The sequence below is a fragment of the Python bivittatus genome, unplaced genomic scaffold, assembly GCF_059951505.1.
Source record: "Python bivittatus isolate LINGU-HERP-01145 unplaced genomic scaffold, Pbiv_v1 ctg000680_np1212, whole genome shotgun sequence".
NCBI classification, from domain to species: domain Eukaryota; kingdom Metazoa; phylum Chordata; class Lepidosauria; order Squamata; family Pythonidae; genus Python; species Python bivittatus.
In genome coordinates, this window is record NW_028277095.1 from 7,347,565 (window position 1) to 7,372,318 (window position 24,754).

Here is a 24,754-nt window from a genome sequence, read left to right on the forward strand (position 1 = left end):
AACTGACCAGCGTCCTTCTGCTCGCTTCAGCTGAAAGGAAGGGCCAGGCCTGGAGGGCCAGGTGGCGGCTCCCCGGGACCAGACGTTCTCCCCGACAGGCCGTGCGGGAGAGCCCCCCTCAGCACCTGTGTCCAGCCCTTCCCAAATTCTGGGGAAATCCACGGAAGTGAACAGAAGCCCCCAAAACTAAACCTTGTAGAGGAAAATTTTAATCGTTTTCTTCAAGTCATGAAAGGTCTGATGTTTGAGGATTACAGTTCAGTAAATGAGGAGCAGGACAATCTTTTACTCTTTAGAAAAAAACCCGCCACACTGCTGGAAATCCCTCTCCCTGAGCCAAGAAGACATGCCAAGACGGGGCCCAGATCCCCCCAACCCCTTCCTCTCCTTCCTCCCTCCTGTTCCCGGATGCTGCCATCAGGAAAATCCGGGAGTTTTGTCAGCCAGCCACATCCCTTGCTCTCTCTTTTGTCTTCACCCCCCTTCCCTTCGTCAGATATAAAAAGAGTTTTTGGTTGGTTGGTGTTTCTCCAAAAGACGTGTGCTTCACAAGAAAGACGGAGGGGGTCCGTCTACAGTTAAGTGCAGGCCAAGGAGGCAGATGGATCAGGAAAAAACAGGCAGGAACCTGAGCGTCCTAAATGACATTTTCAAACAGCTGCATGGAGCTCATGATGTTTTCATCCTGCAGAAGCAAGAGAGGTCAACAGAGAAAGAAACACAAGGAAACACCGGAGGTTCAGAGGAAGGAAGATCTCTTGGCTCTGGGCTTTAGTAGAGCAATTTCCTAGGTGTTGAGGGACAGTTGGGTGTCGTGGTGAAGGCACCAGGCTAGAAACTGGGAGGCTGTGAGTTGTAGTCCTCCCTTAGGCACAAAGCCAGCTGGGTGACCTTCAGCCAGTCCTTCTCTCTCAGTCCTAGGAAGCAGGTCAGGGCAAAGCCCTTCTGAAATCTTGCCAAGAAAACTGCAGGGACTAGTCCAGGTGGTCACCAGGAGTCAACACTGACTTGTAAGCACACACACACAGACACACAAGAAATAGGCAAGGGAAGAAGCATGCTGTAGACCCATGTTTCTCAACCTTGGGAACTCTAAGATGTGTGGACTTCAACTCCCAGAATTCCCCAGCCAGCCATGCTGGCTGGGGAATTCTGGGAGTTGAAGTCCACACATCTTAGAGTTCCCAAGGTTGAGAAACACTGCTGTAGACCCTAAAGCATTCATCTACCCAAGGAGGGGACCCGCTGCACATCTGCCTTATTCCACCACCCTTGTGGCCTCGACGTAGCCTTCCTTCTGATCTCTGCAGGACTTATAACTAGACGCCCCAATTGCATTCAGCGCGCGGAGAAAGCAGAATTAGCTGTCCTCAGAAGAGGTTGCTTTGAGGTAGACTTACTGCATTTATTTATAGGACCAAATCTCAGGTTTAAAAATAAGCAACTTATCTGCTTGATTTTAGCAGCTCACGTAAGAATTGCCCAACGCTGGAAAACTCTAGATAACGCAACACTTGAGAGTGGATTAACAAGGCCTTTTCCATTGCCACGTTAGAAAAAAATCAGAGTTAAAATAATGAGAGGCAGGACCCCCAGTTCTATCAACTTTGGATGGATTTTATGGTTTCCCAAAATAACAATAAACCAGAATATGACAATAATTTACATGGATGGAAAATTTGTGCATGGATAGTACCTGTTTCTTTTGTTATTAGATCTTTCTTTCTTTCTTTCTTTCTTTCTTTCTTTCTTTCTTTCTTTCTTTCTTTCTTTCTTTCTTTCTTTCTTTCTTTCTTTTTTCTATCCCTCTTTTCTCTATGCATCTTGGATTGCTGTTAATTTAGTTACTTGATAATGTTTGCTAATCACAGTTCAATTTAAAAAAATAAAGCTAGAGGCCGAATTGCATTCAGCACATGGAGAGAGCAGCATTAGCTGACCTCGGAGGAGGCTGCCCGCTGGGTCTCTGTATCAGCATCTTGAGCATTTTCCAGCCAGGAGGTGAGCCCAGAGCCATGGCTCACGCAGGAGCACGACAGGCCGGCTGTTCTGGCAGCTGGCGGTTCTGCCTTGCCAAGAAGGGTGAAACTGTGGGTGCCAAATATTAATGCAGAAGGAATATGGGCCAGAGACTGTTGGGCAAGTCCTGGGATTACACAGGCTTACGGAAAACAGCAAAAGCAATAAATGCAATTTGCCTCGGTCGGATCGAATCACGACTGGGAGAGACAGAAGTCTCGCTGTTATCCAGAGAAGAGAGCATCACCCAAAATTTCTGGAGGCTCGGCCAGCCTCTTCCTTTCGGACCGGGGTGAGGCGGGGGGTGACAGGCTGCCCCACCAAAGCTTTAAACTTTAAAAAAAAAAAAAACTCTTGCAGGTTCAAACGGGGCAGGGTCAGGATGCCACCACGAAGGACTCACCTTTTGACAAGTCTCTAAGAACTCTTCGATTGTGACTACGCCATCCTGATTCTTGTCCATTTTCTGCAAGACAAAATGTGCTCTGTGAGTGGGAGGCGCTGATCCAAGGGTGCGCTGGTCTTAGCCCCAGAAGTAGCACGCCGTCCCCCCAGACACCCATCTGGAGTTTCCTCCCTGATCCGTGACGCCTGGTTAGATTTCCTAGAGCAGTGTTGTCCAAACTTGGCCACTTTAAGATGAGTGGACTTCAACTCCCAGAATTCCCCAGCCAGCCATGCTGGCTGGGGAATTCTGGGAGTTGAAGTCCACTCATCTTAAAGTGGCCAAGTTTGGACAACACTGCCCTAGAGCATCAGTTGCTCTCGGCTGCTACGTTCCTGCACTCAAAGGGTAGCTTTCCAATCCATGTACAACCCGGTGTCAATAATTGCCCCCTTCTATGCCCCCCTCAAGAAAAACAGGGAATAGGCCAGTTTTATGGAGTGGGTTTTGTAAGCACAACTCAGAGAGGGCTCAGGCAACATTGATGCAACCTCAGTGCAATTTGGGTGCCCCCCAGCTGTGCCGATTCCAATTCCCAGAATCCTCTGCATTGGCTGGGCCTGGGAATTCTGGGAAATGAAGCGTCCAGGTTGAGAAAAACTGCCCCAATGAGCCACTGGAAGAAAATGGAGAACAAACAAGGTAACCCTTTTTTGGACTGGCCTTAGATGCCTTTTTAATACTCTGACACTTCCTTGTGGACCCCACTTGCTACTCTCAGCATCTGCGCATTGAGTCATGCAGTCATTGCAGACACTGGCTGAAGACTGCACGGCAGCAAGAGGAGGCAAGCGACCTCATGGGCATCCTGAAGTCATCACACAAATGATGCCAATTCTATAAGCTGCACGATGATGGCATAATCCATGTCATTTGCGCCATGATGTGATGGCACACGTGACTTCACGGTGGCTTGTCTTCATCCCCAGTTGCTGACGACGGGCAGAATCCATTTCTTCATTTTACCTGGAAGAACTTTTCCACGTGCTCGATAGGAGCATCTTCCCGCAGGCTCGGGTAGGTATAGCGGCCCATCATGTCATAGATGGATTTCATTATTGCCAACATCTCCTGGCAGGGAAGGAGAAGAAAGCTTTGACAGTGGGCAATCTCACAGAGAATGTTCCACCAAGGCACGGCAGTTTGACGGGGGTTGGAGATAGAGGTAGGGTCTGCTCCTCAGTGAATAACGTGTGGAAAGCAAGAGCTATTACTCTAATCAGGATCTGACCTCTGTCCTTCAGAGTCCTGCTTTTATTCTTGCAAACTCATCAGCCACTGAATGATCATCAGCTACTCCATCCACTATCCTTAAATCTCCTCTCCACAACCCCAGACCAACTTTTATCATCCCTCCGGCCTCCAAATGCACTAGACTAAAACCCCCATGGTTCCCAGAGGCTGAATGCTCAGTCCCTGTGATTATTTATATCGGGCAGATTTCCTTCCTTCCATCTAACCATGCCATCAACATGCTCCAGCAACCTCTTCTTCTGCCACACCTTGCATCTGATCCCCAGAACATGCTGTCTGGAGGCCAACCAAATGGAGAGAAGTCATTCTTAGCTGTTCTGGTGTTGCGGCCACATTTTCTTCCTTAAACCTTACCATCTGATGCCCTTCCTCGACAATTCTGTCAGTGGTGTGCTCAGGTGCCCCCTCAGAAGTGAGATCCACCCTGTACCTGTTGGCCACTTTAGACTGCCCCTTCCCACCAGACCCCGGGTCCATCTGCCAAGCCGTTCTGGGTCTGGCAGTGGGAGAGGCTGGTTCTCCAGCTTGGAGACCAGGCACTGAGAGATGCATCAGCCTGACGAGAGGTGCCAGGTTGGAGGAAGAGGGCAGAGAAGCAGGAGGCCCAGTGGGCTGTGAACTCAGAGCCCTGAGAAAACTCATTTCGTCAACTTTCTCATATTTGCTCACTTTGCCCGTGACTTCCAGAAATGTTGGACAAATTGTCCGCAATTCCCAGCAGGCTCAAGCTTCCTCTGAATTAAAGCTTGAAATAAGTTCCTGGGAGCTGTGCATGATGGTTATGCAGTGATTCTAGAAAGAGCTACGGACTGAACAATGTCCGAGACATAAAAAGAAAAAGGCAGATTTCTAGCCCCCAAGACAGCCTCGAAAACGGATGGGGCGGGCAAAAGGAATCGTTACCAAGATCTCACTTCTCCTGGGCTCAGCAGATGTAGATCATCCAAAATAGGAACGGATGCAAGTTGATTACGTGAAGATAATGCATACACTTAGCATAATTTATTCAGAAGGCAACTTCTCTTAGGACAGAATTTGGGAGTCTATCAAACTAGCTGTGTATTAAAAGACGAGCATACAAACTCCCAGCTACTACACGTAAGAAGAACGATGGTGTTTATCAGGGGCGACCGCAGGGTATGGTCAGAAAAGTCAAGATGGCAGCTACAATAGTTTTTTTTTTTTAATGTGCCACACATATGACCATACCCTGCAGACATTGCTTGTACTTATCCATGTTGCAGACACATTCAACAGAGACCTTAAATAAAACCTGAAAAAACATCAGTGCTCCACAATTCATACCAGGGAACAGGAGAGACATTTGCTTAGTATATACTTAATTTTTTTTCTCATTTCACTGTTTCAGACCTACTCACGAACCAAGACCTAGTTCTCCTTCAAAACTACAATTCTCTGAATGTTGACGTCTGCAGTCCCTTAGGGCAAACTCGGAACAAAACTGCAATATTCGTGGAAATAATGCACAACTATGAATGGATTGCAAACATGGTTTGCAAAAAAGTTTTATACTGGGCCAACTTGCGAACAAAAATGCACAGATTTGGAAGAACGCGTGTCCAAATGCACACACATTTTAAAACAATCTTTTTTTTTTTTAAAGAGTCAAATTTGACAGACTAAACCTGACAGATCTGTCATCAAAAATGGCAAAACCAAACATGACAGATTGCTGATCCCTAATCCATGCAGATAATGCATTAATAAAGCAGCCCCTAAAAATTCTGGGGATTAACAACGGACCGATTTATCAGTGATGGGTCATAAGACAAAGCGAGGGTCTGCTTTCGTTCATAAGGACAAGCAGGGTTTCACAAACCACAGACGTGTGGCAGCGCCAGTGCGCTAGGCTTGCCATCCGCATCTCACCTGGCATTTTAGTAAGTATCAGATCAAATCTTTATTACGGTCATAGACCAGCATAAGGAGGGTGGGGTACACTCATGAAAAAAGCATAAAAGATACATCAAGAGTACAAATAAAAATATATAAAGCTAGAAGATGTAAAAGATAGATAGATAGATAGATAGATAGATAGATAGATAGATAGATAGATAGATAGATAGATAGATAGATAGATACTAAACGTATATATAAAAAGCTGGAATCTAAAAGAAGGGGTAAGAGCATTAAATGGGTGTAGGGGAGCATAAAAGGCTAGGATGTGGAAGACTTTATCAAATTACAAAGCACTCGAATATGACGAACAAGGTGCTCATTAAACCTCGCTTACAAAGCTGAGCCCCTGTCAGAGTCTGCACACTCATTTCCCAAGTTCAGCAAATCCTCTGGACTCTAATTAGTTCCATTAAAGATTTCTTTATTAGGAGAAATGCACAGCATCCATAGTTTGTTGAGTCTAAGCCTACAAAGCAAAACCTTCCCTTTTTAAGCCCATTTTCCCCCCCTTCTCCTTTCTTTTCCTGCTTGAAATTCCTCGCGCCTTTCTCCTGGTCTCACGGTTGCTTGACCTTGTTGGCGCCTCTGCAGAGATAACGGTAGCACCTGGCTTGGCACCTTCCTCCCCCTTCTCTCCTAACTTTGATGGCAGGAACAAGCAAACAGGGCTCCAATTAACCATTCTAACATTTAACCCTGTCAACTATGCATCACTAGTCTACATTTAATTAAGCTTTAATTTCTAGCTTGCGCAGATCCTGACAGCCCCAAACACAGGTCGCCCTCTGGCGAATTTTGAACACTGCTGCGCAGAGCCTGGCAACTTTGCAAGTTGGAGCAGGGTGGCGTGAAATTGTCCCGGGCGTCCCGGGTATTGATGTAGGATTTAGTTAGTACCTCCTTGGTGATATAGCCGTCCTTGTTGATGTCATAGAGGTTAAATGCCCAGCTGAGTTTCTCATGCACCGTGCCACGCAGCAAAATGGACAGGCCGATGACAAAGTCCTGTTCAAGACAACAACAGGCACACGCGGGTCAGTCACTGCCCCTGAGCACGGCAAGAACCACCAGCAACGGCCGAGGTGACGCTGCGCTTGGCTCGCATTGAAAGCAAGGCGCCTGCTTAACTAGGCGACGTATTTAACCAGGTTAAGTTATTCATCGCTTCCTGGTTCTAAGGACTCTTCCCAAGGAGAGCCATCGCGGTTTTCAGCTCCCCGGGTGGTTGCAAAGGGACCGTCGGAAAGCTTGTTCCTGTAATGTTGTGGAAATTGGGTTAATTTGTCCCGGTCTTAAAGTTTTAGACATCAACAAGCCACTGGAGAGATATGAACGCAGCAGTTAATATTTAACATGCCTGATTAAGTGTGTCAGGCGAATAATAAGTGTATTGTCGTTTATTATACAGCGAGTCCCCAGTTTACGAACAAGTTCGGTTCCCAAGGTCTGTCCTTAAGTCGAATTTGTATGTAAGTCGGAACAATATTATTGTATAATACTGGATGAGTCGTATTGTGTAATGAACTCCAACCACTGTGCATTTAACTCGAAGCATTGTGTATTTAACTCGAATTTTGCTACAATAGGCTCCGTTCTTAACTATGGGTCATCTGTAACCCGGACATTCTTAACTCAGGGACATATTAACCCATATTCACACTTTCAGGAGAAAAAATGCAAACAAGGCCTTGGGTTCCTAGTGCCTACAATTCATCAAGGGCAAAATGTAAACTGTCATTTGCTTTGTTGTTATCCAATTATGCAGCCCCGAAGTTCAGTTTGTGCCTTTGTTTACTGTGGCATTATTGAAGTGATAGGCTAACCATAGAAAGCTGTGCCACCATAGCTGTCTGTGTGGGGAGGGGGGTCAAAAAAGTCAAGATGGCGGCTGGAACCATAGGGTGGAAACCTGATCTTTTTTTATATTTTGCACATGAAAAAGGGTCAGAGTTGTAGCCATCATCATGCCTCTGTCATGTATCCAAATTTATGCCTCTACCACACTCCCCAGAAATCAAATGCACCCCAATAATGCCTATTTTTTAAGTTTTATTAAAACATTTCAAAAAAGAAAGAAAAAGAAACTCATAATAAATAACTAGAGAAAGAGAAGAGAAGAGAAGAGAAGAGAAGAGAAGAGAAGAGAAGAGAAGAGAAGAGAAGAGAAGAGAAGTAGTGGATAAAAGGACAAGATATCAGTAAATAAATGGGGTTTACAATTGTCATGAAATTTAAAGTTCAGTATTTCATTAATTATTTGACTGATTGATTGCGTAGAACTAAGTACATTTTGTTAAAAAAAAAAACAACCTAGAAATCTCCATAAAACTCTGAACAAGCTTTATTTATCTTTTTGCTCCCCAAGGATAAATGCATGTAATCGTATAAAAAAGAGAAAGAAATAAAAAAAAAATCAATAAAAATCATTATTTTTAAAGCTGTAAATTCAAATGATGTTCAACATTATTTAAGTTAATTTAAATTTAACATAAATAATAAAATATTTTTTTAAAACTATTTACATGAAATAATATTTGAAGATAACTGCTTCAAAAGAAGAAACAGAAGTGTAATAATCAGCCATCCAGACCTTTTAGCAGTATCAGGACTGTGTCCATCCTTTCCCGTGCAGAGGAAAAGGAGAGATTTCAGACTCAGCTCCTGCTGAGGACATGGACACACCTCTGTCGTTTTCTTGGAAGCAATACAGCAGGATCTGCCATTGTTTTCTTCCAAAGAAATTTTCTGACTCCTCAGTTTAGTTTACAGCCCTAGTGGTCTTCCTGGTGGTCTCCCATCCAAGTACCGGCCTCATTAAAAATCCCTCCTCCAGCTCCACCCCCTTCATCTCAGGAGAGAAGCTTCTACTATTCCCAATCTATTTTTCAGGGTATACATTTTAAACGAACTTTAAGACACGTGGACTTCAAATCCCAGAATTCCCCAACCAGGAAGCAAGCTGGGGAGTTCTGGGAGTTGAAGTCCACACATCTTAAAGCTGCTGAGATTGAGAAATTCTGTCTCAAGCGGTTGGGACTTTAAAGGGCATGTGATGCCTCACAGATCACTTCCTTTCATATTAATCTGACTCCTTTGCTTCTAATTTTGGATTCAGAATTTCATGTTCCTGTTTTCCAGATCTAGATTTATCTGGACAAGCCTCGGTCCAAAAAGGCTGCAATGAATCAGAGCACCGATATTATCTGTGATGTTTCAATGGACACAATTACTTTATCTATTTATCTCACACTTTCAGGACAACTAGGAAGATTTAAAAGGGTAAAATTTTTACATATACATATGAAATTGCTGCATGAGATACACCTTTTGCTTCTTCTCCACAGGTAAAAATGCATTTTTCGGGAAGGTCACAATATTCATAATTATACTTTTCAGACACTGCCCGCCCATTCCCCTCTTTTTATCAAATGAAGGCAATTTGCATACACTGAAAAGGTATTGTAATTACAACCACTATACACAGGGGCATCAGGGGAGGGGCGTGGGTCAAAAAATGCAAGGTGGCTGGTGCAACCATGTGATCAAAGCTTTGCCCTCATGCTAATAAGGGGTGGAGCTCCCATCATGCAGTCATGTCCGCCATCTTGACTTCTTTCCTCTCCCACCTCCCCGCCATGTGGAAAAGCCTGACTATATACACACACATCAGGCTATAGTCCTACGCACACTGGGCCATTTGCACAAATATCCATAGATACACCTTTGAGTAGTTATGTATAGCATTCCTCTGCAAATTTAGCATTTTCAACTAAAAAGAAAACAAACTTTTAGGAGACGTGTTTGAATAAAACCCAACTCTGATGCTCAGCAGAAGTTGGAAAAGAAGCTTTCTGGGCTGGGGTGAAAATTATACCATTTAAAGGGCGGAAGGAATGACCTTGAGGTACAGGAGGAAGAGCCTCAGCCAAAACAACGGTCAGATAAAAGAAATTTGAGTCTGGGACAGAAATGTAATTTGAGAAAGCGTCTCAGACTTGACCCTCTCTAGTTCTGTTGAAGATCTCTTGAAGATAAAGGGAGGGAGAGAGAAGCACATTCAGACTTGCAAGGTTTTATTACTATAACCTCATAATAAAAGTAATTTTAATGTTCAAAAACTTCAGTTTCCTAGTCTGGTCTCCCAGGACTGACATATCAAGAGAAGGACTGGGCTGAGTGGAGACACAGCTCCAAAAAGGAGAACTATGGACATTTTGCCCAAATCTGAAATGGGTGATGGGATTGGGGAATTCTAAATTTTTCACTTAATGGTCTAACACATATTAGCCCGTTCCCATCCATATGAGTTTGAATTCCTGTTCTATTAATGGGAAGACACTCAGCTGCCCCAAAGTCCTCCCTTGAGGACACCATGGTACTTTTCTTACCTCACCCGTCTTTCTCAGTCTGATCCTGGTGAACGGCTCCTTTCCCCCTCATCTCCAACTGGGGAAAACTGGGTCAGCCGCTTTAGTAGCATACCCAAATCTCCTTGGTCTCCTGTATGGGGCAGGGAAGCATCTCAACCTGCCTTCAGTTCTTTTCAGGACAACTGCCTGGTTTCTATCCAAAGAGCTAACCCTCCAAGATACAGAAAATTCACCTTACTTCAAATCGGATGGCTCCATTCCGGTCCATGTCAAAGGCGTTGAACAGGAAGTGGGCATACATGGTGGCATCTGCAAAAGAAATGGCGGAAGAAGATGAGATGCCAGCTTGAAGAGTCTCCTTTACTCCCTGCAGGGTCCAATTCCTTCCCCAGGACGCCATGTCAGATATTCCTTATTTATTAATCAATCAATCAATCAATCAATCAATCAATCAATCAATCATATGTATATAGCCACCCATCTCACCCAAAGTGACTCTTCTCTCTTATCATCACGGAAGGGAGAATGGAAGAAAGTTGTTTAGGCTGAGCTTAGGCTGAGCATGGATTTGATACCACGCTTCCCACAGGCTACTGCACCCCACTTTTGGCCTCCAAAATGAGTGGACCAAGGGAATATTTTTGGACCCAAGTACAAGCTAGACTGGGAAATCAAACACCGTCTCAGAAGAAACAGTGGGCAACCCCTTGCTTCTGTTGTCAAGAAAACTATACAGACGGGTCCATAAAGTCAGAGAAAGCCAAGCTTGTCTCAAGGATGACTTTATTAAAATTAGTTTCTTAAGCCTGGTACCCCCTGGATGATCCCATCATCCTCAGCCAACACGCCCAATAGTCATGCAGGCTGGGCACTCATGGAGAATGCAAATCAGACTTCAGACTTCATTTATTCGAACTATAAATAAATAAAATAAGAGTCAGACTTCAGCTCATCTGGGAAAGCCTAATCTTAAATTATTTTCAACTCATCCCAGGGGGCCATGGGAAATGTTAATATTATGCAAATTTAAACGCTCAGGCTTTGCAGCAGGATAAGTAAAAGGAAGGAATAGTTGATCGTCTGAGTACTTTTTTTATGCCGCTGAACAGTATTGTAGCTTTTTCAAAGCATTTGCCCCAATATTTCCTTTTCCCAGGCACAGCTGCTGGCTGTGAATTCCTGTGTGGTTCTTAAGCGAAGTCCAAGAAAACCCCATCGAAGGAGCTTCTTCTTTTCTCTAAGCCAGTGTTGTCCAAACTTGGCCACTTTAAGATGAGTGGACTTCAACTTCCAGAATTCCCCAGCCAGCATGGCTGGCTGGGGAATTCTGGGAGTTGAAGTCCACTCATCTTAAAGTGGCCAAGTTTGGACAACACTGCTCTAAGTGTAACCCTTAGGCCCAGATGCTGATCTGTTTGGGCTAAGGCTGATCACGTATTATGAATCAAACAAGTCACGCAATGTATGCACATCTGGAATGTATGACAAAGGCTTGTCCTATCCTGCAGGACTGTAGATGCCCAGGAGGCGCCAGTCAAGTCAGTTCATACTGGAATGTGCAGATATCCAGTTCTTGTGGTGTTTGTGGATATATTTAGAAAACGGCCATCCTGCTCAATTCCTGACTAAGCTAAAGTGCCTACAAGAAAACGTAAGAAACATACAGTTTGTGGGTTTCTCAAAGGCAACTGGAAGGACTAGTGTGGGAATTGTATGCCAGACCAGAAAACCCTTTATTCTGATTCAACTTGACATTCCCTTCTAATCTGTCAAGGCCCAGCCAGGCCCGGTGGGAATTCTGGCAATAGTAGTTGAGCACACTTCGAGGGCTTCTGATCAAGGCTGCTGCAACCCTGAAGGGGCTATTAGGAATTCCTGCTTCTGAATTAAATGCCACCCCCTGAAGAAGCTGAGAAATCACTTGGTCCATAAAAGCTGTCGAGATGCATGGCAGACTCACCTCCCTGGGGGAAGAATTGGGCATAGATGAGCTTGAAGGTCTCTTCATCCACCAGGCCACTGGGACATTCCTAAAGGCAAACCACACAGAAGTTACACCTGAAAGGAACAAACTCCCACATTGACTTGGCATTCGGAGGCCAACTCAAGTTTTTCTTCTGCTTCTCCCTTTCTTTCTTGACTGAAGACCACCTCATCTCCTTCCCAAGGCTTCCCTTGCTCCAAAGAGTTGATCTACTGTGATTTTAAGGTAGAAGTGGGCAGTTTGGGGGCTATTCTGGCCCTCTTTCTTACAGCCCCAAAGGTCACCCAAGTCATGCCCCCAATATTCATTAGCAAATCCAATTATAATGTTGGGATGATTCTCCTCCAGGTTTCATCTGGAAAGATAATAAAAGAGGTGTGCTAAGGCTTCAATACGCTTAAAGTGAAGTCACCTTTGAGTTGAGCTTGATACCCGGTGACCCCATGTACATTTTCTGGGCAACAATACAAGAATAATTGGCCGTGTTGCTCTTCTTCTGGCTGATCTTCCCAGTCTAATTCACCATTTGGGGCTTTCTGGTGTTCTCCACACCGAGCCCAACCTTGCTCAGTTTCTTTGAAACCACCCAAATAAGGCCCCAAAATTTTCTCCTGCTCCCTTTGATCAGAACACGATAGCATCATCCTAGTCGAGCCTCAGCTATAAAAATGTAAGAATTTTAAAGCTGAAGCCACAGACTTCAAGCCGTTGCCCATCCCTTAGGATCATACATAAATCGAGGTCTGAATTTGTCCCCCACCCCACCTCAATTCAGCAAGTCCAGATTAACTGATGATGACTTAAAGCTGCAGTGCAGAACTCATGACCTCAGGCCCACCTGCCCCACCACCAAGTCTTAGATGAGCTCTTCCTTATGGGGCCACCAGACGGGGACATCTGCAGGGGGAGTCTGAAGAGCCAAACTGGCAGCCGTGACCATGCAATTGAAGCCCTACACCCTTTTTCAAAAACAAAGACTTTTGCCCCCATGCCCCCTACGGCCACCCTTGCTTGCCAGGGGCTCTCCACGCCCTGGATGGAGCTGGAGTGCCGCATCTATTTTTTAGGTAACCCGAGGCTGTCTTTTGACTAAGAAGCAGGGGGATCAAAAGAGAGGTTTTGATCTGGGGGTCACTGGAGCCAAAGGGATGCCTTGGAGGACGGGCAGCGCCAGGCTTTGGCGCGCAGCAGTGCTAACGCAGCTGGAATCCAGAGAGTGTGTCTGAAAGCAAAGGCCGTGGATGTGCCAGCTGGTTCTGGGATATCCTCCAAGGGAAGTCTTGCTGTGGCGGCACCAAGAAGTGACTCAGAAACTACAGATAGGGTAGCATTTATTTCAGCCGCCGTCAAGAGCCAAGCATTACAGGAAAGTGATTAAAGATACATGGCACAGAAGATAGAGGTGGTTTCTTGGAAGGGGGGAAAGTTCTTACCAACTCCCCTGGCTTCTTGAGCAGGACTACTCAACCGCCCAGCTCTGTGCCAGGGGGGCCTTCTGAGAGATGGAGAGGAACCTGGGCCACTTGGGGATTTTTCTGGAACTGCACCGCTTCTGTCTGGGGAGGAAATGCAGCGAATGGTTGGGAGGACAGCTTGATGCAACCCTATGATGAAGTCACACCCCTAGGGCTAAGGCTGGACAACTTTGGGGGCGGGGGGCTGCAGGCCTGGGCAGGGCTGTGTCAGGACTGCAGGATTTGCAGATCATTCCTGGTGTGTACTGGTGTGAGTATACATACACGCATGCGCATGCACACACATACACATGACATAGTATTTTAGGGTTTACACTGGAGCATGTTGGACTCAGTATGGGAGGGACAGCTCTGCCAAGTTCTGACTACTGTGATGGGGGCTGCAAGAAAGAGTTGGGGACAGCATGTTGTCCGTCCCTATACTAATCCATTCTTTGACCACAGTTGTTGAATAAGCTACAACGGGCTAGTTTCATATGAACGATGAACATATGGTTTACAGACCCACAGTGCGTAAACCAAGGCCAAGGGATTACTTAATGTCTGGACAGGTTGAGTGGGGTCAATCGCTGTTAGAAACATGTAACTGAAACAGGTGATTTCAGGATTAGAGCCATAGAGGTGGAAGGAGACTCATCTAGTTGAGCCATTTGCTCAGTGCAGGATCTGCTACAGCATCTCTGACCGTTCAGCCTCTCTTTGAAGACCTCTGGCAAAGGAGAATTCACCTCTTCTTGGGGCAGGCTGTTCCACTGGCTGACTGCTTGTACAGCCAGGAAGTTCCTCCTGAATCTTCTTCCTTGTAGGTTTACCCCTTGGTTCTGCTCCTGCCCTGTGGGGCAGTAGAGAATAAGTCCCCTCCCTCTTCTGTGGGACAACCCTTCAGATATTTCAAGACTACTATCACTTCTCCCTTCAGAAGACCGAGAAGAAACTTTTCCTCAGAAGGCCAAATGTTCAAGTTGAAAGGAGTCGACCGATGAACTGGGGTGGGTCCTCTATTATTGTCCATTTCTGTTAGAACCTGGGACAGTGGAGTGAGGGACATGTGGGTAAAAGAAAGCTGGTAGGGTCCAATGTCATAAAGCTACAGAGATAGAGAAAAACTCCATCAAGAAAGATGGACTGGGGGCCTGAGAATGGCATGCCATTAGAAGAAAAGTGAGGACTTTCCCAGAACTGCGGTTTGCAATACACTCCCCGAACCAGCTGGAGGCCCACAGGTGATACTGCGGGAAGGATGATGGTGTCACAGGAGAGGTGGGCCTGATTTTTGGTGGGCTTTTTTAGTGTCTTTACGGGCTTCTTAGGCAGGGAATGAGAGCTGGAAACTTCTAGGAGGCAAAGTGTTGAAAAACTTGAAAAAACTCTCATCCCTCCCCCAGGAACCAAAATGACACCATCAACATTTGGTAGCAAAACAATAGAAGTTTGACAGCACAGTTTGGAATAGTTTGGGAGATGGTTCGGGGTAGAAATGGGACTGGGCTGTCTCCCAGAGGCCTCCTTTTTCCATTTCCACCCTTATTTCTGGAGAAGAAAACCAAGAAAAAAAGAAAAAGAAAAACTCTGCCTCTGAATTTCAGCCGTGAGGCACACTCTTAGCAGTCTGGAACCATGCCACCCACAGGCAACTCATCCTGAAACTAGAAGATGGAGGTCCTGAAACTTGGGATCTTCCTCCTCCCAGTAGATCTCTAGGCAAAACTATTAGAACCACAGAGTCAAACTCATGGAGGAATGACATTTAACACAAGGGGACCCAGTATTTCTTCAAGATGTATGGAAAAGGGCACTTAGAGGCCATCTAGAAGGTAGTGCGGTGAGACAAACCCCTTGTGGAGCACCACACTTTCCTAGGGATACAGAAGAGTCAGAAGATGTGCAGAGAAGGGCAAGGAGACAGGCAAGGGATGGGACCAGATCCTGTGAAGAGAGCTGGGCATTTGGCCTTGAGAAAAGATGACCGATGGGGTTCATATAGTACCTGAAGAAGGCAGTGGCCTTCTCAGAGTGCAGAACATGGAATTATAGCCACGTTCTCACAGGAAGGAAGATTCCAACTGGACCTCAGGAGAAACCTCCTGAGAGTAAAAATAGTTTAATAGTGGAATCAGAGAGGTTCTAGAGAGAAACTGGTGGACCAAGAGAGGTGGTGGTCTCCCCGTCACTGCGTATACTGGAGGCTGAAGAGCTCTCTCTCTCTCTCTGAACGCTGGGAAAGAAAGAGACAGTGAAGTGATTATTTGAATTTTGCGGGCCGATTTAAAATTTTGTTTGCTTGGATCTTGTGTCCCTCACCCCGACTCTGCTAGGCATGGGGCAGGCTCTAAAGATTGTGAAATAAATAAAGAATAAACATCACAGCTCCTGTGTGTTGAGTACAGGAGTACACGTATTTTAAATGCATAAATGAAAAACGTAAAAATAAACAAAGGAGAGAAAAGGAGAAGCAGGTGGACAAGAAAAACTCACGTTCTTGAAACCTCTATAGAGGGACTGCAGCTCCTTTTTGGTGAATTTGGTTAGAAGTTGGAGCTGGTCTAGTCCTTCGGGTTGATGCCGGATAGTTGAGAGCTCCAACTCACTGTCGCTGCTGTCTGTAAAAAGAAGGCAAGCTTGCTTTTAAAGGTCCCCCCTGTAGAAATGCCCATTTGCAGGATAATTGGTTTAATGACCCGGCCAATCGACAATATATTAGGAAAGCATTTGACTGCAGTTTAGTACTTGTCCATCCTTGGCATTCGTTGGCAAGACTGTGTCTCCAACCTGGAGGTCTTGGATGGCGGAGAGTCCACCAGCATTGAGTCCCTGATGATCAGAGCCCAGATGTGGTGGGTGGGACACGTCATCAGAATGGATGACCACCATACGCCTCACCAGTTGCTCTATAGCAGTGTTTCTCAACCTTGGCCACTTTAAGATGTATGGACTTCAACTCCCAGAATTCCCCAGCCAGCATGGCTGGCTGGGGAATTCTGGGAGTTGGAGTCCACACATCTTAAAGTGGCCAAGGTTGAGAAACACTGCTCTATAGTGTACTGGAGTCTGGGAAGAGACCTCAAGGTTGACCACACAAGTGCTACAAAGATGCTGTGAAAGAAATTCTATGTCACCATGACATCCAGCCAAGGGATCTAGAAGCTGTGGCCGCTGATAGAACCCGCTGGCGAGCCCCATGCTATGAACCCTGCACCAGCTTTGAAGACAGATGCCGCCAAAAACTGATCAAAAACCATGAGCGGCGTCACAGAAGAATGCCCACAGTTCCTGCGACAAAGGACTTCCAGTCCCCCCACTGTGCTAGACCAACAGCTTGAAGATGTGTGGACTAAGGTTCACAAGCATGGAGGGCTGTTGATGGGCTTCAAGCAGTGTTTCTCAACCCTGGCTGTTTGAAGATGTGTGGACTTCAACTTCCAGAATCCCTCAGCCAGCATGGCTGGCTGGGGCATTCTGGGAGTTGAAGTCCACACATCTTCAGGGTGCCAAGGTTGAGAAACACTGTGCTAGACTCTGTGCTTCCAGACTGGGACTGCAGAGCCACCTCCGTGTCCACAGATGAACTGCACAACAGCATGTCTTCTTTGAACCCGAAGGACTACCATAACAAAGAAAATGTGTGTGATTGTGCATTAAACTTCTCACTGAGAACAGATAGCTTGCACTTCTAAACTTGCTCATACAGGAGAAGAATAAAGCTTCATCTTACCCTTCCTCCAGAATAATGACCTTGATGTTCTTGAGTCCCATCAGGGGCATCCCCAGGGGGTTAAAAAAGTCAAGATGGTGGCTGTGGCCCCACCATGCACATAAAAAAGAAGCCCCACTTTGATTGTAAGCTTGTGGTCACCATCTTAACTTATTTGACCCCGCCCAAGCCCTATAACATATTCAGGAACCTGTTGTAAAAGATGATAAAGCAAATAATAGGATAAATCTTTAGTCTCAGACTGGCCACTAATATGTGCTAGGTTTATACACCACACCAAAAGCTATGGTTTTGCTTTAATCATGGTTTGCTGAATAAGAGCGAGTGGCTGGGCTCCAATACCAAGCTCAACCACCTAAGAAGATTGGCTTACAAACCACATCTCACTCAGCCCAAAGCAAACAAACCTCCTTTGTTTGTGTGCACGTGTGTTGTGACATCAAGAGGAGATGCCGTTTACATCACAACATTGCGGTGCACGTTCGTCACTTGCTCTGTCACCAATCTCCAGGGTGGATACCTCTGAAAACTAGCTTTTTTTGTGTGTGGTGGGGGGTTGATCTCTACCTGCTGAATTTTAATCCTTTGGATAAGGCCTAAACGCAACTGGCAACACAACTCGGGCCCTCACTTCGCTTCGTTTTGTGCCTCCCGAGGAAGCTGCTCCCTCCCCGACCCCCTTGTCATCCCGTGGGAAGGTGTAGGGAGGGCGGTGTATGCAGGTGAGGATGACAGGTGGCCAGGCGATGGGTTCGTCTTTTATCATGAGAAATGTTGTACAGAATAAAAGCAGTGCAAATTTTAAAAAGATAAAGAGAAGTAAAGAAAAGTGATATGTAAATAAGAAATAAATAAAAAGAAACGAAAGACAAAATACAAAGAATTTACTTCCGACCTTCTTTACCGCAGTTATAAATGCATTCAGATTTTATCCTCTCTCTCTAAGGTGACATCGTGGCTCCCTTCTTTCCACACTCTACTCTTTCTGATGGTCAAACCCATAAATTGCAAGTTTATTTTTTTCCGTTTTCAGCAAAAAGTCCATACAGTAAAGGGTTTCCAGTCACTGACAAATGTAGTTATTGTCTTTTCTCTAATTAAGCAAGCCAATTTTGCAATTTCTGCAAATTCTGTCATCTTCACCAACCATTCCTCCATTGTAGGTATTTCAGTCTTTCCATCTTTGTGCTTATAGTAATCTTGTGGCGGTTACTATATACGAAAACGATCATCCATAAGCCTTTTCTAGTTGTTTGTCCCAGCAAGAAAAGCTCTGGTGTCAGCTGAATATTGGTCTTTACAATTCTGCGTATTACTGTGTGGCCAGGCAATGAGTTAATTGTGTAAGTGGGTACTTTATTTACAGGCAATTAATTTTAATCAGTAGTTATTAATTCATTTATTTGTTTATGGTCCTGACTGGACCTTTTTGGTGTGTGGCTTTTGGCAGGTGTGTTCATGTGTATACACACACACACACACACACACACACTCACACATGCACACATACATGTATATAGGTAGCCCTCACTTAGTGACCACAACTGGGACTGGCAACACAGTCACTAAGTGACATGGTTGCTAAGTGGAAAATCATGTGACCACAACAGATTTACAAACTCACTTCCCCTTTGGTCATTAAGTGAAGTGACACAGTCGCTAAGCAAAAAAATCATGTGACCACGACTTACAATTTTACTTCTGCCTTCTCCATTAACTCTGCTTGTCACAAGCCAGTTGGGAAACATGAGAATGGTGGTCATGTGACTAAGGGATGTGGCAACCGTCGTAAATGCGAGGATTGGTTGCAAAGGAGTTTTTTAAGTTTTGTTGTAACTTTGAACAATTGTTGCACAAGGCAGGTGGTACACGAGGACTACCTGTACCTACATATATAATATATACACACATACATACATACAAGTGTGATGCATGGACATATTTATTGAGGAGCAGAAAATCTCTAGAATTCATCCAGCTGGAGCTGGCAAGGTGTGGAAGCTTTGTTTGCATTTGATGTAACGCCAGATTTCTCTAAGAGAATGTAGACCTGTCCTCGGGGAAGGCATGAGAGAGCTGTTAAGGAGGGAAGGAAGGAGCAGAGATGTTAAGGGGGCGGGTTGCAAAAAAAGATGTCTTGGTCCCGAGAGACGTGTGAGAAAGGAATTCCAAATAACTACTTTGCAAGCTGCCTTATAACATTATTTAGGTAGTTCTGTCAATTGTCTTCTTCCACAGCTGGAAGGAGGCCCTTTGTACTGTCACCATCAACGGCCTACTGAAAGACTTGAGGGAAACCATCACTTGGACATTGGAACAGCTAAAGAGAAGGCTGCCTCCACAGTGGGCCAGGGATGAGACGGAATCAACATTTCCCCTTAAATATGGCCACCAAGGTCCTTGACTTATCAAACACATATATAAAGTGCTCTGCTTTTTTCAAGAAAAGCTGTTGGAGGGTGGGACAGGGGAAAAGTCAAATGAAAGAATTCAGATGGAATTGGCTCCCTCCACCACATGGGTTTCAGTTATCTATACACACTTTTAGCCTTTCCACGTGAGCTCAATATAAATTGGGCCAAAACATCCATTAGGCCACCCACAATGGCCAACGTGTGGAGGCGCTACTAGGTTGGGGCAGGATTGTTGAAAGAACCAACAGCCAACAAGATCCTTGCATTCAGTCCATTGAGACTTATGTAGAAAACTGGAGAATTGATATCCATACTGGTAATCCAGACCTTGTTTTTATCCCACCCAGCTCACCAACTTCATCCTCAGAACAACGTTGGGAAGGAAATAGGACTGAGGGGATGCTATCTGAGGGACCGCCTGTCTCCCATAACATCTGCCCAGATGATTCAATCCTACAAAGCTGGCATGCTCTGGGTTCCTTCAATTAAACAATGCCATCTGTGGGAATCCCAGAAGGGCACCTTCTCTGTAGCAGCGCCTGCCCTCTGGAACGAGGCTCCCCCCCCCAAGATCCAGATGCCCCCCCAGTGGTGTTTCAAAGGGGCTTGAAGACCTGGCTCTTCACCCAGGCCTTTGGTGAGGGAGAGCGAGACCCCTCACTTCATCACCATCTTTTATCTTTATCTTTTATGTTTTATGGATTTGATTGTGATTTCTTTGATTGTTGTGAGCCGCCCAGAGTCATTGAGAATCGGGCAGCATATACATTTAGTAAACTATGGTTGGTCGCAGTCAGCCAGATGTTCAGACTGGATTTGACATTTCTATCCACCTAGCGAGTCCTTCCCAAGGACCTGGGATAGGCAGACGTTGTTGTCTGAAGTTTCCCCAGTGAGCTTCATGGCTGAATGAGGATTTAAAGCCCAGATCAACTAATCAGATAGGCCTGGGTTTATCCAATTCACTGAGCTCTCAGAAATTTTCTGTATCTCTTGAACCCACCACTGTTAGTCCTAGTTGGCTTGGCTTAACATGCTGGGTGAAAAGCAGCCATTGGGGTTTCTGTGGCTTATTCAACAACCCAGGGCTAAAAGTAGACCTGGTTTAGTATGAACAGACACCCAGGCTATAAAATACAGTTGTATTTAGCCTGCACTCTGGGCTCCTCTTTTTAAAATCGGTTCCTTTAATTCATAGGTAACATTACTGTAATTGACTCAATCAGTCCAACATTCTCAGTCCATTCAACACACTGGACTATTAACACAACCACAGCAGCTGAGTTTGGACTGCACAATGAGTTGGATGACAACACAGTTGACTAGCTGGTGATGAAACCTATCCTTGAAACACAACCAGCGTAGTCCCAAGATCCATTTTAGTGCTGCTGGATTAACCTAGGAGCAATGAGGAAGGCTCTCCAAGCAAGTGCCGAGGGCATTTCTTCCATTATTGCATCACTAGAGAATTCTGCAAAAGTTTCTCAGCCGCGGCACGATGTTCCTGAGTGATGGGTTTTTCGGCAAGGCGACTGCCTGAGGAGAGCCATGCAGCAAAACTGTTTATCCATTCGTTTGGTATTTAGAAAAGTAACTGCTTCAGCCTTCCAGTAAACAGAGACTTGCGGCAACTCAGTGGCACAACTCCTCTCCTTGCATCAATCCCCAGCTTTAGCAAACCGGCTTTTCCCAATTCCGTTTCACTTTCCACAATTCCATAATTCCTGATAAGGGTGGTTCTGGGTCATTTGAACACCCAGGCAAAATGTTTACCTTATTTGTTTATTTAGACTTTTCCCATAAGGATTTTTTTAGATGTTTGGTTGTTTAGACCTTTCCCATAATGCCTGCCTGCCTGCCTCTCTCCTCCTTTTCTCCTCCCTCCCTCCCTCCCTCCCCTTCTCCTTCCTTCCTTCCTTCCTTCCTTCCTTCCTTCCTTCCTTCCTTCCTTCCCTCCCTCCCTCCCTCCGTCCCTCCTCCCTCCCTCTCTTCCCCTCGCCTGCCTGCCTGCCTGCCTGCCTGCCTGCCTGCCTTCCTTCCTTCCTTCCTTCCTTCCTTCCTTCCTTCCTTCCCTCCCTCCCTCCCTCCGTCCCTCCCTCCCTCCCTCTCTTCCCCTCACCTGCCTGCCTGCCTGCCTGCCTGCCTTCCTTCCTTCCTTCCTTCCTTCCTTCCTTCCTTCCTTCCTTCCTTCCTTCCCTCCCTCCCTCCGTCCCTCCTCCCTCCCACTCATCCCCTCGCCTGCCTGCCTGCCTGCCTGCCTGCCTGCCTGCCTGCCTTCCTTCCATCCTTCCTTCCATCCTTCCATCCATCCTTCCTTCTTTCCCTCCCTCCCTCCGTCCCTCCTCCCTCCCTCTCTTCCCCTTGCCTGCCTGCCTGCCTGCCTGCCTTCCTTCTTTTCCCATAAGGACTTTTTAGATATTTGCTTGTTTGTTTATGTGGGCTTTTCCCATAAGGACATTTTAGATGTTTCCTGCATAGGACACAAAGCATATAAATCAGACTTTCCCAATCTACAACCTTCCAGATGTAGTCCGACATCTGTCTTCCACACTGAATAAGCAAATTACCTGCTGGCTGGAGACAGTGGGAAGCGTAAAATGTTACTGTTTGTACTGACCAGTCAGAGCTTCTGGAAACATCGTGCAATGATGGAGGTCAAAACCATCCTTCAGAGCTCCAGTTCATGGAACAGCTCCAAATAATACATGCCATCTGTCAAAAACCCACTTTTCAAGGGCTTTCTGCTTTCCTCTCCACTCAGGAGGCAGCACCTAGTTGACCTTTGCTGATCTTGCAAAAAGCTAAGCAAGGCTGGGCCTGGTGAGTAGGCTGTGTGCCTTTCCAAAAATGATAGAGCAGTGTTTCTCAACCTTGGCCCCTTTAAGACCTGTGGACTTCAACTCCCAGAATTCCCCAGCCAGCCTGGCTGGCTGGGGAATTCTGGGAGTTGAAGTCCACAGGTCTTAAAGGGGCCAAGGTTGAGAAACACTGCTATAGAGCATCAAGCCATACATAAGCAAGCTCTTCTCTGCTGTTCCCAAAAGTAGCTGTCTTTTTTCAGATTTCCACACAAATCTGGGGGGAAAAATATGCCACTGGTTGAAGGAGGCTCTTCATTAAAATTGATGTAATTATTAGAAGGGAAAGAAGGGACAAAATCAGGGATTCCCAACCTGGGGTGCCCACACCCCCAGGGGGTGTGAGATGGAATTTCAGGGGGTGCAACCATTTTATGCACTGAGTTAAAAGCTTATTTTTTTCAGTTCAATTTGTTCACCTCATTAGAAGTTAGACTTCTTCATCTTCAAATGTGATATTACTTTTGTAGGGGGTGAGAACATTAGTCACACATTTCCTAGGGGTGTGGGGCATAGAAACGGCTGGGAACCGCTGGATGAAATGTTTCAACCTACTCCTTGTGACTTTCACACAATGCTAGAATGAACAGATCCGAGTTGCCAAAGCCTTCGGATGGCAGCAAAGAGATTCAGAAAATGTTAAAACTCTTGGTTGCCCCCTAGTGGTCATTGGAACATTTGCAGCCCAGTTCTGGTAGCCTTATGGCACACGCACATAGTGCGGCTTGCACAAGGGCAAGGGGCTCAGCTGCCAGGCTTCTCTTGAAAGCGAGACTGGAAGTAGGCATTCAAGAGCAGAAAAACTCTAACTGTATCAAATCAATCAAAACTTGCAGGCAACCTGCAGAAACAGCAGGCCCGCAGGGTGTGTCTTCAAGATGGTAGGCACACAGTTGCAATCCAAGCCCACCCCTTTTGCGCATGCAACATCGAAGCACAAACAAAAGAGTGGGCTTGGATCACAATGCTGGGCCCACCTTCTGGCAGATTTTGACCCCTCTCCATGGACACCACTGGGCAGTGCGCCTGATGGGCAAAGATGATCTGCAAAGGGGTTTGGCATCGAAAACCCAGAAATGAGGCATCTTTCAACTTAGAACCAGCCGTTCAGCTTAGAACTACTTAATTTTTGGACCTCCTTGCCACAGGCATTCCCAGAGAAAGAAAGAAAGAAAGAAAGAAAGAAAGAAAGAAAGAAAGAAAGAAAGAAAGAAAGAAAGAAAGAAAGAAAGAAAGAAAGAAAGAAAGAAAGAAAGAAAGGAGGGAGGTAGGGAGGGAGGGAGGGAGGGAGGGAGAAAGAAAGAAAGAAAGAAAGAAAGAAAGAAAGAAAGAAAGAAAGAAAGAAAGAAAGAAAGGAGGGAGGGAGGGAGGGAGGGAGGGAGGGAGGGAGAAAGAAAGAAAGAAAGAAAGAAAGAAAGAAAGAAAGAAAGAAAGAAAGAAAGAAAGAGGGAGGGAGGGAGGGAGGGAGGAAGAAAGAAAGAAAGAAAGAAAGAAAGAAAGAAAGAAAAATATAAAGAAATAAAGAAAGAAAGAAAGAAAGAAAGAAAGAAAGAAAGAGGGAGGGAGGGAGGGAGGGAGAGAAAGAAAGAAAGAAAGAAAGAAAGAAAGAAAGAAAGAAAGAAAGAAAGAAAGAAAGAAAGAAAGAAAGGAATGAAGGAAGGAAGGAGGGAGGGAGGGAGGGAGGGAGGGAGGGAGGGAGAGAGAAAGAAAGAAAGAAAGAAAGAAAGAAAGAAAGAAAGAAAGAAAGAAAGAAAGAAAGAAAGAAAGAAAGAAAGAAAGAAAGAAAGAAAGAAAAGTCTTAAAAGGAATCACATGCTTAGACATTTGGAAGATGCTTGATAGCTATTATGGAATAGAAACGGCTGGTCTAATGTATTTCTGTCTCTTTGGGTCTCAGTTTCAGTTGCTGAATGTAAGAAACGATCTTGACCAGTTCTGAAATCACTCTTACTATCGCTCATCCTTTTGATTTCCAGCAGAGTTGGAAAAATCTGGAATTATTTCAAGGCAAGATAATTAACAAGACAGCAGGAGATGACTCAGCTGCCTCTCTTAGCTAATTTCAAGTCTTGTTTGTAACTAAAAACAATGTCAATAAGCGGCAGACACTTTCCAGTAAACAAGGAATATAAATGGGCACTTATACAATTTATATGTTATAATAGTAACAGGTAATTAATGATGTCCTAAATCTTTTGGGCCTACTAATCATTCATCAGGAGGATCGAATGAAAGTATACAAATCTTATAAACTGTATTCTACAAATTAACTTAAGCTACATATTAATCTATAATGTTGTAAC

The 24,754-nt window shown here is 45.3% G+C and overlaps 1 protein-coding gene across 3 annotated transcripts in view; it reads right to left on the reverse strand.

Annotated features, from left to right (window-relative positions):
* Positions 1–201: 201 nt before the first annotated feature.
* The window catches only part of KCNIP3 (potassium voltage-gated channel interacting protein 3), a 109,642-nt gene continuing 85,089 nt past the window's right edge, over positions 202–24,754 (reverse strand). For all 3 annotated transcript variants that reach the window (XM_088151874.1, XM_088151875.1, XM_007436358.3), the window contains 7 exons: positions 15,943–16,067; positions 11,969–12,038; positions 10,247–10,317; positions 6,536–6,643; positions 3,431–3,535; positions 2,423–2,485; positions 202–685 (listed from right to left, as the gene is read on the reverse strand). In XM_088151874.1, coding sequence (XP_088008000.1) covers positions 638–685; positions 2,423–2,485; positions 3,431–3,535; positions 6,536–6,643; positions 10,247–10,317; positions 11,969–12,038; positions 15,943–16,067 — 590 coding nt within the window. In that variant the 3' untranslated portion in view covers positions 202–637. The remainder of the gene's footprint in view (positions 686–2,422; positions 2,486–3,430; positions 3,536–6,535; positions 6,644–10,246; positions 10,318–11,968; positions 12,039–15,942; positions 16,068–24,754) is intronic.